At 44.4% G+C, this 14,692-nt stretch overlaps 1 protein-coding gene across 4 annotated transcripts in view; it reads left to right on the plus strand.

Moving 5' to 3' along the window:
• CPNE9 (copine family member 9) overlaps positions 1-14,257 on the plus strand; it is a 31,061-nt gene extending 16,804 nt beyond the window's left edge. Inside the window, exons 8-21 of one of the 4 annotated variants that reach the window (XM_047850037.1) lie at positions 1,216-1,279; positions 1,396-1,499; positions 1,748-1,852; positions 3,496-3,537; positions 3,839-3,914; positions 4,023-4,076; positions 4,475-4,536; positions 5,253-5,299; positions 6,152-6,333; positions 6,598-6,725; positions 11,072-11,174; positions 11,770-11,827; positions 12,209-12,282; positions 13,857-14,257. In XM_047850037.1, coding sequence (XP_047705993.1) covers positions 1,216-1,279; positions 1,396-1,499; positions 1,748-1,852; positions 3,496-3,537; positions 3,839-3,914; positions 4,023-4,076; positions 4,475-4,536; positions 5,253-5,299; positions 6,152-6,333; positions 6,598-6,725; positions 11,072-11,174; positions 11,770-11,827; positions 12,209-12,282; positions 13,857-14,042 — 1,285 coding nt within the window. In that variant the 3' untranslated portion in view covers positions 14,043-14,257. Of the gene's footprint in view, positions 1-1,215; positions 1,280-1,338; positions 1,500-1,747; positions 1,853-3,250; positions 3,324-3,495; positions 3,538-3,838; positions 3,915-4,022; positions 4,077-4,474; positions 4,537-5,252; positions 5,300-6,151; positions 6,334-6,597; positions 6,726-11,071; positions 11,175-11,769; positions 11,828-12,208; positions 12,283-13,856 lie in introns of those variants that run through there. The other 3 variants (XM_047850038.1, XM_047850040.1, XM_047850039.1) reach the window with 3 other exon arrangements.
• The last annotated feature ends 435 nt before the right edge of the window (positions 14,258-14,692 follow it).

Consider the following 14,692-nt stretch of genomic DNA (forward strand, 5'->3'; position numbering starts at 1 on the left):
AACTAGGGCTGTGGTTCTGCCAAATAAGTATATTGAAGTGACAGAAGAGCAATGGATAAGGGGTAGAATGCAGGGGAGTGATTATTATAATCACTGACTGGAATTCACACTGGGTCAAGGGGATGAGAGAAAACATTAAGGAGGCAAAGAACAGAGAGAAAGCTGAGGATCAGAGACTTGGTCCTGGATGTGTAGGTGAAGAGTCCCTGTATTCCTCACACTCTATCTTTTTAAAGCACAAAGAGTCAAAGATCGAAAGAGCCAAACAAATGGTTCAACATTCATGTTAAAAATGATGAAAATCACATAGCAAGTTGGAGTCAGGACTTACACCCAGGACACTCCTGACCTAGATTTCTCTCTGCATACTTTGGATCCCTTTGGGGAATTAGGGTTCACAGGTCCATATCAGCAAGACCCCTGATCACTTGGATACCCAAGGCAAATGGGGATGGGTGTGTCCTGGTATGTGCCCAGGATGCATGGAAGGATCCCTTCTTGGGTCAGGAGAGGATAAGGCTGCCTTTGTCTTTTTTATTTCACTCTTCACATTTATTTCACTCTTCAGAAATCACACCATCTTTGATCTAACAGAACAGCCCTTTGCCCAGGTCTGGATAGAAATTCCTCTCCCTCATTCAGGACTGCTACATCACACTCTACTTGCCTGTCAGCTTTGACATTCCACTGGCAGCTCTCTGAGGGCAGAGTCTACCAGAACTGGAGAGTACCATCTGGCCAATTCATACCTAGCACAGTGCCTGGCATATGGTAGATACCAAGGTCTGCTTTGAGAAGTATCACCACCTTCAATATCAATAAAGCCTCCCAATTGCTTGTCCTTCCATGTACTCATTCAGATCTTTTCATAGCCCTGAGAGGTGGGAATTATTCCCATTTCATAGCGGAGGAAACTAGGACCAAAAAAGGGGAAATAACCCACTCAGGATTCTAAATCCTATGTCTTTCCTAAGCTACCATTATAACATGTCCACCTAGGCCACAGCAGCCCCTTCCTTACAGACCTTAGACCCTCTTCCCAATCAAAGGCAGGGCCTTCCCCACCAGGAAAAACCCAGGACAGAAGGGGATACATTTAGGGGACTGTCAGAAAATTGCATATTGAATCCCTGGCCCACTCACTCCCAGATTGGTTTCCCCAATCTTCATTGCCTACTCTCCCTCCCCTCACAAAGAGGACTTTTCTGCTTCCAGGGGTGTACCAGGCAAGAAGTGTGGGACCATATTGCTGACTGCAGAGGAGCTTAGCAATTGTCGGGTCAGTAAGGGCCATATGCTAGACCCACAAGGCTCCCTTCTCTCCCAAACCCCCTTTAGTGGACTGTTTGAAGCTATGAACAATTTGGATGTCAACAAGCCAAACTTCATCCCTAGGACATTGCCACCATGCAGCTGTGTGCAAACAAGCTGGACAAGAAGGATTTCTTTGGGAAATCAGATCCCTTCCTTGTGTTCTATAGGAGCAATGAGGATGGCACGTGAGTCAATGCTTTCTCCAGTGGCACCTTCCCCTCCCCAGCTGTGGCCATGGGCCCATTATGGCTCTTAGGCTAGATGTGGGGCATCTTAGACTCCACTGGGTCCTGAGCCCAGAATTCACTCAAGGCAGAGGACAAAATGTGTTTAACAAGTGGGGAAATCTCAGGAATCTCCAAGAGTATGAGGACCTATCTCTGGGCTCAGTCCTACCCCCAATGCAGGCTCCAGTCCTCTTGCTCCTCTCCAGGTTCACCATCTGCCACAAGACGGAGGTTGTGAAAAACACACTGAATCCTGTGTGGCAACCCTTCAGCATCCCTGTGCGGGCACTGTGCAATGGAGACTATGACAGGTCTGCTTCAGCGTAAGCTAAGGATTAAGGGAACAAGGGTATGAGAATGGGGTTCCTGGACCCAGAATGATGGCAGAAGTAACAATAGTTTTGGAGGATCCTGTTTGGCAAGACAGAGTTTGGGGCATGGAGATAGGTAAATGGGGAAGCAAATGGATGGCCACATAGATGGACAGGAGGATGGATGGGTGGACGGGTAGATGAAAGGACAAATGAACAAATGAAAAACCAGATACATGGATGGATGGTTGGATGGATGGGTAAGCTGGTGAATGGATGGATGGGTATATGGATGGGTGTGTAAGAGGCTTGGTGTGTCAGTATAGTGGGAGATGAATGAGTGGATAACAGATAAATGGATAAGTGGAATGATGGGCAGATCAGTGGATGAATAGATGATGGATTAAGGATGAATGAGTAGATGGATGGGATATGAGAGATTGTTACATGACTAGAGAGGCAGAGGGATGACTGAAAAAGCAGGAGAACAAACAGTGAAAGGTGGATTGATGAATGGATGGTAGATGGATGGAAGGATCATTGGATAAATTGTCTGATTAATAAGTAGGTGGATAGGCTGACCATATGAGCTAATAAATGGACAGTATGAAAACAAGTAAGTGGGTGGGTGGAAGGATGGATGGGTACATAAATGTATGGCTATATAGATGAATGGATGATCAGATGGACAGACATCAGATGGTTGGGTGTTCAGTTAGATATATGAATGGACAGACGGATGCTTGCATACATCAGTAAGTCAGTGAAAGCCTGGATGTATAGTTATATGGGTAGATAAAGATAGGTGTTAATACGTAATTAGATTGGCAAATGAATGGGTAAGTGGATGTCTAGATGGATAGATAGATGGTTGTCTGGACTGTAACAGATATATGGACATACAGGAGGACTCAGGCATAGTAGTTAGGAACAAAGTGTTTGGAACCAAGATGTTTGAGGGTTTTTTTTTTGTTTTTTGTTTTTTGTTTTTTGTTTTTTTAAGATGTTTGAGTTTTAAGTTTCAGCTTAATCACTTACTAGTTATGGTCCTTAGTCAAGTTTTTGTCTTTTGTACCTCTTATCTAAAAATAAGAATAATAGTACTTTATAGGATGGTTGTTAAATTAAATGAGACAATCAACGAAAGTACTGATAACAATGCCTAGAATATAGTAACACTCAACAAATAGTAAAGAAGAGTAACACCAAGGGTGCCTGGGTGGCTCAGTCAGTTAAACATCCAACCTCGGCTCAGGTCATGATCTCATAGCTCATGAGTGCAGGCTCCACGTCGGGCTCTCTGCTGTCATCACAAAGCCAGCTTTTTGGATCCTCTGTCTCCCTCTCTGCCCCTCTCCCACTAGTGCTCTCTCTCTCTCTCTCTCTCTCAAAACTAATCAACATTAAAAAAATAGAAATAGCAGTACAAATAGCAGTAAAAGAAACAGTGGCAGTGGCAGTAGATAGCTGGGTATGTGCATGGGCTGATGAATGAATAAATAGGATGGATGGACTAATGGGAGGATAGCTGAAGGAAAAACAGATGGGCATATTGGAGGATGATTTGTTTATGGTTAAGTAAGTGGGGGTGCATCTAGGATTTATTGTACACACCTAACCTATATTTATCTCCTGCATTTCAGAACAGTGAAGATTGATGTGTATGACTGGGACCGGGATGGAAGGTAGAACTGCCCCACATAGTACTGTCTTCTCCTGTAGTTAATTCAAAGACCTTCCTATAATACGTAATACATTCACCAGGAACCCAAAGTGGCCTTGTGAGTCGTAAGTGGTAATAATAGATGCCAAGACCTTGAGTACACCTCTTCCCTCTTTCCCCTTAACTTGGCCTCTCTTATGGCCCCAACCCCAGTGCCCTGCAGCTCAAGTAGAGAGAGGGGATAGTGGGAACAAAAGACTACTTTCAGGGCTGGCTCCAAGCCAACGGTAGCCGTTGCTCACCCACCTCTGGCCTCCCTGCAGCCATGACTTCATTGGTGAGTTCACCACCAGCTACCGGGAGCTGAGCAAGGCCCAGAACCAGTTCACAGTGTATGAGGTGAGAACTCCAGCCTTGTCCAGGTTTCCCAGTCCCTCCATCCCAGTGTTCTCAGTCTACAGCTCTCTTTCTCTATTTCCCGCCATCACTGTTATCTTTTTCACTCAGGTACTTAACCCTCGGAAGAAATGTAAGAAGAAGAAATATGTCAACTCAGGAACTGTGAGTGCTCCCTAAAGCTCTAGCCCTCCCTAGATCCTTCTGCTTCCATTCCCACAGACAAATGTTGGGGGTACAGGAAGGCATTGGGCACAGATTACTTGAATATAGTAATGTTGGGCACAAGATAGCACCACTTAAGCTTATCTTTTGTTTTCTCACTTGAGAAAAATTGTTTGAACTTTACTGTTGCAGAATTTTTTTTTAAACTTAAGTTGTATTTCCCAATTTAGTACACTTTTGTAAATCCAAATCTATTTCTGACAGCTTCCTCTTTTTTGCCATTTTAGAAATTGGACAGGGTGGGGGGTGTGGGGCAGGAGGTGGAATCATGTGCCTCTCTGCCTTCTGCTACCCAACTGCCCACTCCAAAGTGGCAGGGCTGCCTCTCTGTCCCACAGGTGACGCTGCTCTCCTTCTCTGTGGACTCTGAATTCACTTTTGTTGATTACATCAAGGGAGGGTGAGTCACAGGCCAAGTTCTGTTCAGCATTGAGTTACTCCCAATTCTAAGCCTCAGTTTTTTAATATATGAATGTTTAGGGTCCATGGAAATAAACTTTTAAACACTTGGCAAACTATAAAGTGCTCTGTAAAATGCATAGTGTTGCCCATCTTAGTTCTCTTCATGGAGCTGCCTTTCATGCCTAGCTTCCAGTACCCCCTGAGAAGATTCCAGACCAGTGGTCTTCAAAGATGACCCCAGTAACCTGACTGGGATCCAGAAAAAATCATAGCCAGGCAAGAAGGAGAGGCCACGAGAGAGGGAAAACCCAAACAGACCAAAGAGGACATTCCACTTGGTTCAGTAGTGGTAGGCAGACCTGGGTAAAGTGCTTTGCTTCTCTGAACGTCACTTTTCTCCTATGCAAAATGGAGATATTAATTACTACTTCAAGGCTATAGTAAGGGTTAAGTTAAATTACATAAATTACATAAACTTATCACACAGTAGACATTTAATTCTACTACCCAGAATGTGCTCCATGGGCCAGCAGCATCTGCATCACCTGGGAGTTTGTTAGAAATGTAGAATTTCAGGCTCCACCCAGACCATCCAGATCAGAATCTGCATTTTAGCACTATCCTCAGGTGATTCATATGCACACTAGTGTTTGAGAAATCCTGGTATAATAAGTATTAATCCCTCACTTCTCAATCCATCTATTTCCCCGACAGGACACAGCTGAACTTCACAGTTGCCATTGACTTCACAGCTTCTAATGGTGAGGCATGGATGGGAGAATGGGGTGTGGAGGAATTCTAAGGAAGTCATTAGGGATTGGCCTGGATTCTCACCTGGAGATAAAAGTTCACCTACCCAGGAAGCCCAGGGTTGAGGCAAAGCCCAACCAGGTTGGGACAGGAGTTTTGGGGGGAGATTATTCAGTGTAATGGCAGGGAGGGCAGAGGGTACAGGAAAATAAGTTGGTAAATGAATCAAAAAAGTTGAAAGAAGAGATACCTCAAAAGTGGATGAGTACATTAATGGATGGGAGATAATAGGGGTGTAAGGCGAAATGAAGAGATAAATGGCTGAGTAATGACTGGGTGGGCAAACAGATGAACAAACCAAGTAGGTAGATGGGTTACGGAGTGAGTACAATAGGTTGGACAAGTGGATGCATGAATGGGTACACGGGTGGACAAATGGACAGATGTTTACATTGGAGAAATAACAGGTAAGTAGATAGGGCAATGAATGAGTGCACAGGTGGATGAATCCATATGAAGACAGAATGAATGGAATGAATAGGAATGAATGGATGGGTGATATTTGGGTGTATATTGAATAAGAGAATGGAAAGGCAGATAGAAGAGATGGATTGGTAGATTGAAAGATGGATTTATATCTGGTGGATCAGAGAATGGATGTGTGGATAAGTGGATAAAGTGATGGATAGATAGAGGGGTTGGTAGGTGGACAGATGGATAAATGAACATATGGATGATTTGGGCATAATAACAAGGGAGTACAAGGGGTGGGTGAATGGATAGGTGGTTGGATATATACACAGACAGGTGAATACATAAGTGGTCAAGGTGACCATGAGGCTGGGGGTCCTTTGTCCCTACAGGGAATCCTCTGCAGCCCACCTCCCTGCACTACATGAGTCCCTACCAACTCAGCGCCTACGCCATGGCCCTCAAGGCAGTGGGAGAAATCATCCAGGACTATGACAGTGACAAGCTCTTCCCAGCCTATGGCTTTGGAGCCAAGCTGCCTCCAGAAGGACGGATCTCCCACCAGTTCCCCCTGGTATAGTATAGACCAGAGCCTAAACTCCATGCCCTAGCCTCTGGCCCACTCACGTTGGTGATTTTCTTCTCTTCATATTTCTTCTAAGGGTCAAGTACCTGCAGAGGACCAGGAAACCATGAGAGGGTGGCAGAGAAGGGAGGGGAGCAGGGTTGGAGTTTGGAGGGGAGCATGAGAGTAATAGGAAAAAGGAGTGAGCTGGGATCAGAGTACTCCTGGGTATACCCTGCATGGCTCAGCCCAGCAAGGCATCTTCCCTGACAGAACAACAATGATGAGGACCCCAACTGTGCAGGCATCGAGGGCGTGCTGGAGAGCTACTTCCAGAGCCTGCGCACAGTCCAGCTCTATGGGCCCACCTACTTTGCTCCTGTCATCAACCAGGTAGCCAGGTAAGGGAATTGGGTGGGTTTGGGGGGAATGAGGGGACCCAAATAGGGGACTGACTTCCCAAGGATAGTCAAGACCACTCTTGGCTTAACCTGGGCTTTGGGGAAAGGATACAAGTTTCAGTGTTGGCCAGGCTCTAGTATAAAGAGGTAAATGCTAGGGCTCCCGGGTGGCTCAGTCAGTTAAGCATCCAACTATCGATTTTGGCTCAGGTCGTGATCTCATGTGTTCATGAGATTGAGCCCCCCATTGGGCTCTGCACTAACATCCCAGAGCCTGCTTGGGATTCTCTCTCTCTTCCTTTCTCTCTGCTCCTTCCACACACGCGTACACGCGCACTCTCTCTCTCTCAAAATAAATAAATTAACATTTAAAAATATATAAAATAAAGAGGTAAATGCCTTATTCTGCGGTAAAGAGGATGCACAGACAGTGTCAACAAATTACCCCAACTCCATTCTCTGGGAACAACAACTCAGCCCTCAAGTTTGGGGAAAAGAGAGATGGTCCTATAGCACAATGGTTAAGACACAAGCTTTGGCATCAGACCTGGGAGTGATCCTGGCTCCACCACTCACTAACCATGTGACCTTAAGCAGCTTAGCCTAAGTCCCCATTTTCTCCCTGTAAATGGCCACAATAATGGCTAACAATAGCACCTTCTTGATAGGAATATTGGGAGGTTAAAATTAGATAACAAAGTAAGAATTATTAGCACAGTGTCTGGCCCATAGTAAGTGCTCAATAAATGGTAGATTAAAAAATGGGAAAGTAACTTCTAAAAATGAAAGAGTAACTCCAAAATTTCAGAATAAAAACAAAACCCTGAGATCACAAATCACTTTTTAAATAAAATAAAATGACAGAACTAAAACCAAACATATACCATTAAACATAAATTGGGGGGCCACCTGGGTGGCTCGGACAGTTAAGCATCTGACTCTTGGTTTTGGCTCACGTCATGATTTCATGGTTTGTGAGACTGAGCCTCGCTTTGGGCTCTGTGGTGACAGCATGGAGCCTGCTTGGAATTCTCTCTCTCTCTCTTCTCTCTCTCCTGCTCCCTCCACTCGCACACACTCTCTCTCTCTCTCTCTCAAACATTTTTTTAAAAATTGGGTAAGTTCACCTCTTAAAAGAAAAAGACTCTCTGAATGGCTAAAAAATAATAAGTAAACTCTATGATATGCTGAATAGAGGAGACCCAGCTAAAACAAAGTACCTCAGAAAGCTTGAAAGTGAAAAGATTAACCAAAAAAAAAAAAAAAGAGAGAGAGAGAGAGAGAAAGAGAATACAAATAGAAGGATTTCAGGGATATTTATGTCTATACACTTCCCTTTTCCCTAATAAAGATTGTTTATGTGATTCATAGTGAGGATAATAGTTTCTTTTAATTATGAAAGCAACGTAACATTGCTGTAGAAAATTTCAAGGATGGAGAAATGAAATAAGAAATCATCCAAAATACTTCCCATGGGAATGTGGATGTATATGTAGTTCTTGACAGGGTTTTCCTTATGAATCCATAAATGCAGTCAAATTACATGTTGGGGAACCTGACTGGCTCAGTCAGAAGAGCATGCAACTCTTGTTCAGGGCCATGAGTTTGGGTCTCAGGCTGGGTGTAGAGATTACTAAAAAAATAAATAAACTTTAAAAAATTACATGTAATATTTCACTACTGATTTTTTTCACTTAATATTGGAGCCTCAGCATATTTTTGTTATTAAACAGACTTTTTTAATATTATCTTAGTTCACTAATTTATTCATTCATTCATTCATTCATTCAATAAACATTCAATAAGGAGTCAATGTAGCATGAATGTGGGCTGTGAAGCCAAACTAGCTAATTTGGTACACCTGCTCTACCACTCACTAGCTGTATGACTTTGAGCAAGACCCTGAACCTCTCTATGCCTATTTGCTCCATTGTAAAATGAGAATAATAATAGTAATATCATGGTAGGGGGGCACCTGAGTGGCTCAGTCAGTTGAGCATCCAACTCTTGATTTTGGTTCAGTTCATGATCCCTGGGTTGTGGGACAGAGCCCCGTGTCAGGCTCTGCATGGAGCCTGCTTAAGATTCTCTCTCTCCTTCTGCCCCTCTCTCCCACTCATGCTCTCTCTCTCTCTCTCTAAAATAAAACACTTAAAAAATTGAAATATCATAGGATTGTTGTGAGGGCTAACTAAACTAATATACGTCAAGCGCTTAGTGCCTGCCACATAACTGCTATAAGTGTAAGCTATTACTGTTACTATTATTGTCATTATTACTATTAAAAGGGCATTTGCTGTATTCTCAGTTCTCTGCTGGTGCACTGGAGACTCACAGATGAATCAGATCTAGTCTCTGCCCTTAGGAGCTCCCACCCTGGTGCAGGAGACAGAAATATAAATAAATCATTACTTTCCGTAGGCCAGAGCTTCTCAGACTTTTCCAGCAAGTTGCCTGTTGACAAAGGCAAGCAATTGCTTCCCCCAGGGGAATCTTAGGGGCACAGCTGAAAGCAACCTGGCTGAAAATGTCTTTGAAGACAACATGTTTATCTTAATTCATGCAAATTTTACATTCTCTTCTTGTTGTGTCCATGTTTGCTTTAATTTGGATGGGGGGAGGTGGGGTTTTTTAGTGTTTATTTATTTATTTTGAGAGAGCAAGAGGGAAAGCATGCCTACAAGTAGGGCATCCCTACGAGGGGCTGGAGAGAGAGGGAGAGAGAGTCCCAAGCAGGCTCTGAGCGCTGTCAGCATGCAGCCTGATGCAGGGCTCCATCTCACAAACTATGAGATCATGACCTGAGCTGGAATCAAGAATCAGACACTTAACCAACTGAACCACTCAGGCACCTCCAAAAAAAGGTGTTATAAGTGTACTTACAGTCATCTAGCTTTATGCACCAGATCATACAGTAGAATGGATGTTCTAGGTATCCTGTAGCCTTGGGTTCTCCCTACACATGCTGGTACCCTCATGGGTGTGAAAACCCATGTGGAAGGGCTGACAGCCCATCTTGGTTGACAGTATCCTAGAAGGCAGAGGGAGAGGAGGGTATAACCTAGTCTGAGAGATCTACTTTTGGAGAGTACTGCTCAGCTTGGCAAGTTGGAGTTTTTATAAGAGAATACAGAGTAGGCCTGGCAGGAGGAACCACATGTGAAAAGCCCAGCGTCATAAAGGGGCAAGATCAGGAAACAATGAACAGTGTATTTATGACCAGAATATACAGTGTATATGGAGGAGCATCCAAAAAACAGGCCTGGAATGGAGAGTGAAGGAATCAAGAGCTCAGGGCTTTAGGTTTAGTTGGGTTCTTTTATTGAGCGTTTGAGATGTAGCGTGGGTAAAAAAGGAACCTAAAATTTAATTCTTTTTAACTTAATTAAATTTCAATGGCCACATGTGGCTAGGGGCTACCTTATTGGATAGTGTAATTCGGTCCTTTCCAACTCACACAGAACCTTTGTGCTCTCCAAAGGTCTCATTCTTCTTATATGTAAAATAAGTGGACTGGACTAAATGACTTCTGAAGTCCTTTTCACATAGAAAAATCTTGGATTCAAAGATTGATGGTGAGAGAAGGAAAAGAAGCTTGGAGCAGTTTTTAGACTGGCTAAGGACCCAGAAGCATAGGCAATGGGAGGTGGCCAGCAGAGGGGAGAAGGAAGAAAGAAGAAATGAGTGAGAAAGGGAAGAAAGGCAGCCTTCAGCCTTTGGTCTTGCCCTAAAATCTTTCTATGAGCTGTCAAAGCCCTGTGTAGTCTGGCCCCTGCCCCATCTCAGCCACAAGGTCCACTCTGCTTCCCTCACTTTCTGGGCTCCAGACAGGGTGGGCTTCCTTTAGTCCCATCACAGGGCCCTTGTCTATGCTGTTCCCTCTGCCTGGAATGATCCCCCTCCTTCACTTAACCTCTCCTTCACCCTCAAACATTGTTTCCTTAAAGAAGCTTTCACTGACCTCCTGGACCATGTCAGGATCCCCTACTAGATACTGTCATAGCAATGTCCCTTTCCATCACAGTACTTATCACAAGTGTAATTTTATACCTATTTCTGTGACTCTGGGATTAATGCCCTCCCTTGAGAGGGCTAGGATGAATTTGTTTTTTCTCATTGTGTACCTCTGGTGCCTATCATAACACAGTACCTACCATAATAAGTTCTCCATAAATGTTACTAGAGGGATGTCAGGCAGGCATCCAGGTCTTGAGAAGGAGCATGGGCTTTAGAAACCCCAGTCCTTACCCACTGCTTACACACTGGCTGTGGAAATTTTAGGGGTAGGGAGTTCTCTTGGCCTCTTTGGACTTTCAGCTGGATTCTGATCTTGGACTCTCAACCAGGGCTGCAGCCAAGATCTCTGATGGTTCCCAGTACTACGTTCTGCTCATCATCACTGACGGGGTCATCTCTGACATGACGCAGACCAAGGAGGCCATTGTCAGTGTGAGTTTAAGGAGGAGGGCTTGCCAGGGAGGGTCACTGTTAATAACTGTGAAGGAGTTGAGATTTTATCCTACTTGCAAGCTAACAAATTAGTCTACCAGTTTCATGGATGCTGGCAGAAGACACAAGACTCCTGGATCAGAGACAAAGGACTTTGTTATTCTCAGCGATAGTAGTAGCTCAATTATCAGCATTTGCTCTGAATCTAGGTCCCAACTCCCACAAGATCATATTAAGAGGGCCAAATGACAGCTGCACCCACAATGAGAGACATTCTAGGATAGAAACCCTGAGTTTAGGGTATCTGAATCTTTCATAATGGGCAGTAAGCATATCTGCCCTTTGTTCCAGTGTGAGATACTTTATTATAAACTGAATAGTACATAAATCTGCCCTTTGCTCCAAAGGAAGACACTATATCTTTCAAGGCTATTTGATATGCAGACATCCTTGAAAAGATAATCTTGAACAAAGGAAATCACTGCCTCTGCTTGCAAGATGTGCAGAAACATGATACATGCACAGAGAATTGTCCCCAACAGTCACCTCCATCATTATGACTGTTCACCCCAACCATTCAACTCTTCCCTCACAGGCCTCCTCACTGCCCATGTCTATCATTATTGTTGGTGTGGGACCAGCCATGTTTGAAGGTGAGTAGGACGGAAGGGTGTCCATGAGTGAGACCAAGAACTGGGGAAAATAGAGGAGGATCTGGGCACCCAGGCCCACCTTACAAAAAAGATAAGATGGATGCTTGTGTTAGACCTTGACCAAGTGACAGACCTTCTCTGTACATATTTCCTTATTATAACTGAGGCTGTTGATACGAATATTTCCCTCCTGGGGTTCCTGGGAGGATAGAATGCATGGGAAGGCATAATAACAATTCCATAACGATGCCTAATATTTGTTAGGACTTTAATACAACCATTAAATATTCTCATGATGACTCCAAAGTAAGCTAACAGGGAAGGGGGTAGTATGGGTTGGTGTGGGAAAGGGCAATCAGCTGAGAGGTGTCTTTTCTGTAGCAATGGAAGAGCTGGATGGTGATGACGTGCGCGTGTCCTCTAGGGGACGCTATGCAGAGCGGGACATCGTTCAGGTAGACCTGACCGGGGAGAGGAAGTCATGGAGCCAAAAGGCACAGTGAGAAGGAGAGGCTAAGCTGGCAGCCACTCTCCCTTACTGCTTTCTTATTTACCTACCTTTCTTCCCGTTACGCTTTCAGCCTTCCTGCCTTCATTGAACATATTCTTTTTGAGGAATAGGCAGGTTGCTATTGCCATTGTGGATCCATAGTATAGGATATCCCCAAAGCCCATGCCCTCTAGTGGAGGTAACCAATAATAATCACAACAGTTAAATATCTCATTAGACTATGATAAGTGCTCCAGAGGAACAGCAAATGCCACCATGAGAGCTTATAACAGGGACTGACTTAGTAGGATAGTCAAGAAAGGCTTCTATAAGGAAATGACATTTGAGCTGAAACCTAAAGGAGGGTAGAGGAGCAGCACATGCAAAGGCCCTGAGGCTCAGCAGAATTAGCCCAAACATGGAAAACACAGGAGGCCAGGGTGGCAGGATCCCAGTAAGTGTGAAGAAGAGGGAGCCAAGGCCTTGCCGGTCATGGTGATGATTTGGAGTTTTGTTCTAAAAAATTGGAAAGTTCTTGGAGGATTTGACATAGGGGACTGAGATGGTCAGACTTGCATTAAGGGGATCTCTGTTGCATGGAGGGTTGACTGCAGCGGGTACTGTTAGTAAGGAAGTCTCTGAAGTAGTAGAGGGGAGGATAGGGATCTGGATAGGAATGGAAGCAGTGAGGATGGAAAGAAGCAGGTTCAAAAGACTAAGAAAATTTTACAAGAGTTTATGCTTTGATTAAATGGTGATGGGGAGTGAGGAGGGCTTCAAAGATGACTCTGTTTTCTAGCTTGAGCAACTAAGTCAGTGATAGTCTCATTGATTGGGAAAGGAAAACCTGGAGGAGGAAAAGATTTGGCAGAAAGGGCCAGAATTCAGTTGTGAACACTTAGGGTTTGAGGTATCTAAGACAAGTGAATATATATAATAATATGGGCAATTAAATACATGGCTCTGGACCTTAACAAAGAGGCCAGGGATGGCTGTATAAATTTGGGAGTCAGAGAACAGTTTTGAAAGTCATGGAAGTGTATGAGATCACCCTGGAAGAGAACTGAGAGACGTGACCAGGTTTAGAGATCAGGTAGACCTAGAGGAATGGGGTTGGGGAAAGGAGCATCCAGAAAAGAACAAGAAAATCCAGAAGAGTGTGGTATGCCAAGAGTGGAATGTGTTTTGGAAGATTATGGTCAAATGTAATGAAAAGCTAAAGAGAAGTCAAGCAAGATGAGGACTGACAATTATTGCCCACTGGACTGATTTGGGAACAGAGGGACTATTACATTAGCAAAAGCAGTGTCAGTACTGCATGAAGCTAAACTGGATCAGGCTGATGGTAAACAGAAGATGAGAAAAAAAGGAGGTGGGGAGAAAGTAAATGTGGAAAGCTGTCCAAGATAGAGGGAAAGAGCTAATGTGATATTTGGAAAGAGATGTTAGGGGTCAAGGAGGAAACCCCCTTACTGCTTCCCTTCCCACTCCTCTCTTCCCTGGCCATTACCCACACCTGACTGTCTGTGCCTGTCCCAGTTCGTCCCCTTCCGAGACTATGTTGACCGGTCCGGAAACCAGGTGCTGAGTATGGCCCGACTAGCCAAGGACGTGCTGGCCGAAATCCCAGAGCAGCTGCTGTCCTATATGCGCACCAGGGATATCCAGCCTCGCCCTCCACCTCCTGCCAACTCCAGCCCAACCCCAGCTCCAGAACAGCCCTGAGGAGCCCACTTATTCAATAACTAGCAGTCTGCCTGCCTGCCCACCCACTGCTTTTGCTGAAAGCCAGAGGCACTTGGAGCCCTGGACCTCAGTGAGTCTAGCTTGGGGGATCAGTGCTGGCTGGTTGAGCCCTCTGCCCCCTCACCCACAGAAGGGCCTGGCACTATCACCACCTCCCTGCCTTCATGCCAATAATAAAGCTGATCTTTACTCCACCTTTGTCTCATGGTTCTTGGGGAAGGAGACTAGGGGACCCAGGTCCTGGGGCCACACCAAAAGAAGTGAGCAAAAATAGCTTCAGTTCATCCCTCACCTGCTCTCACTCACTCTCTCTTTCTCTCTCTCTCTCTCAAAAATAACACCTTTTAAAAAATGAGTGAAACTTTGTATGTGTGCATGTTTTTTTGAGGAGAGGCCCATAGCTTTTGTCAGGTTTTCAGTGGGGTTCCTGACCTCAAAAAGGGTCAGCTTTACAATGACTCTAACTCTGCTTTGATCAATTTATTCTGAATCTTTTAATAAGGATAATAAAAACAGCTAATATTTTGAGAATTCACTACATATCTAGGTGATTTACAAGCATATTCTTATTGAATCCTCACAACAATCCTGTGAGGTAAGCACTATACTTTATCTCCATTTTACACATC

Source organism: Prionailurus viverrinus, chromosome A2, assembly GCF_022837055.1.
Source record: "Prionailurus viverrinus isolate Anna chromosome A2, UM_Priviv_1.0, whole genome shotgun sequence".
Taxonomy (NCBI): domain Eukaryota; kingdom Metazoa; phylum Chordata; class Mammalia; order Carnivora; family Felidae; genus Prionailurus; species Prionailurus viverrinus.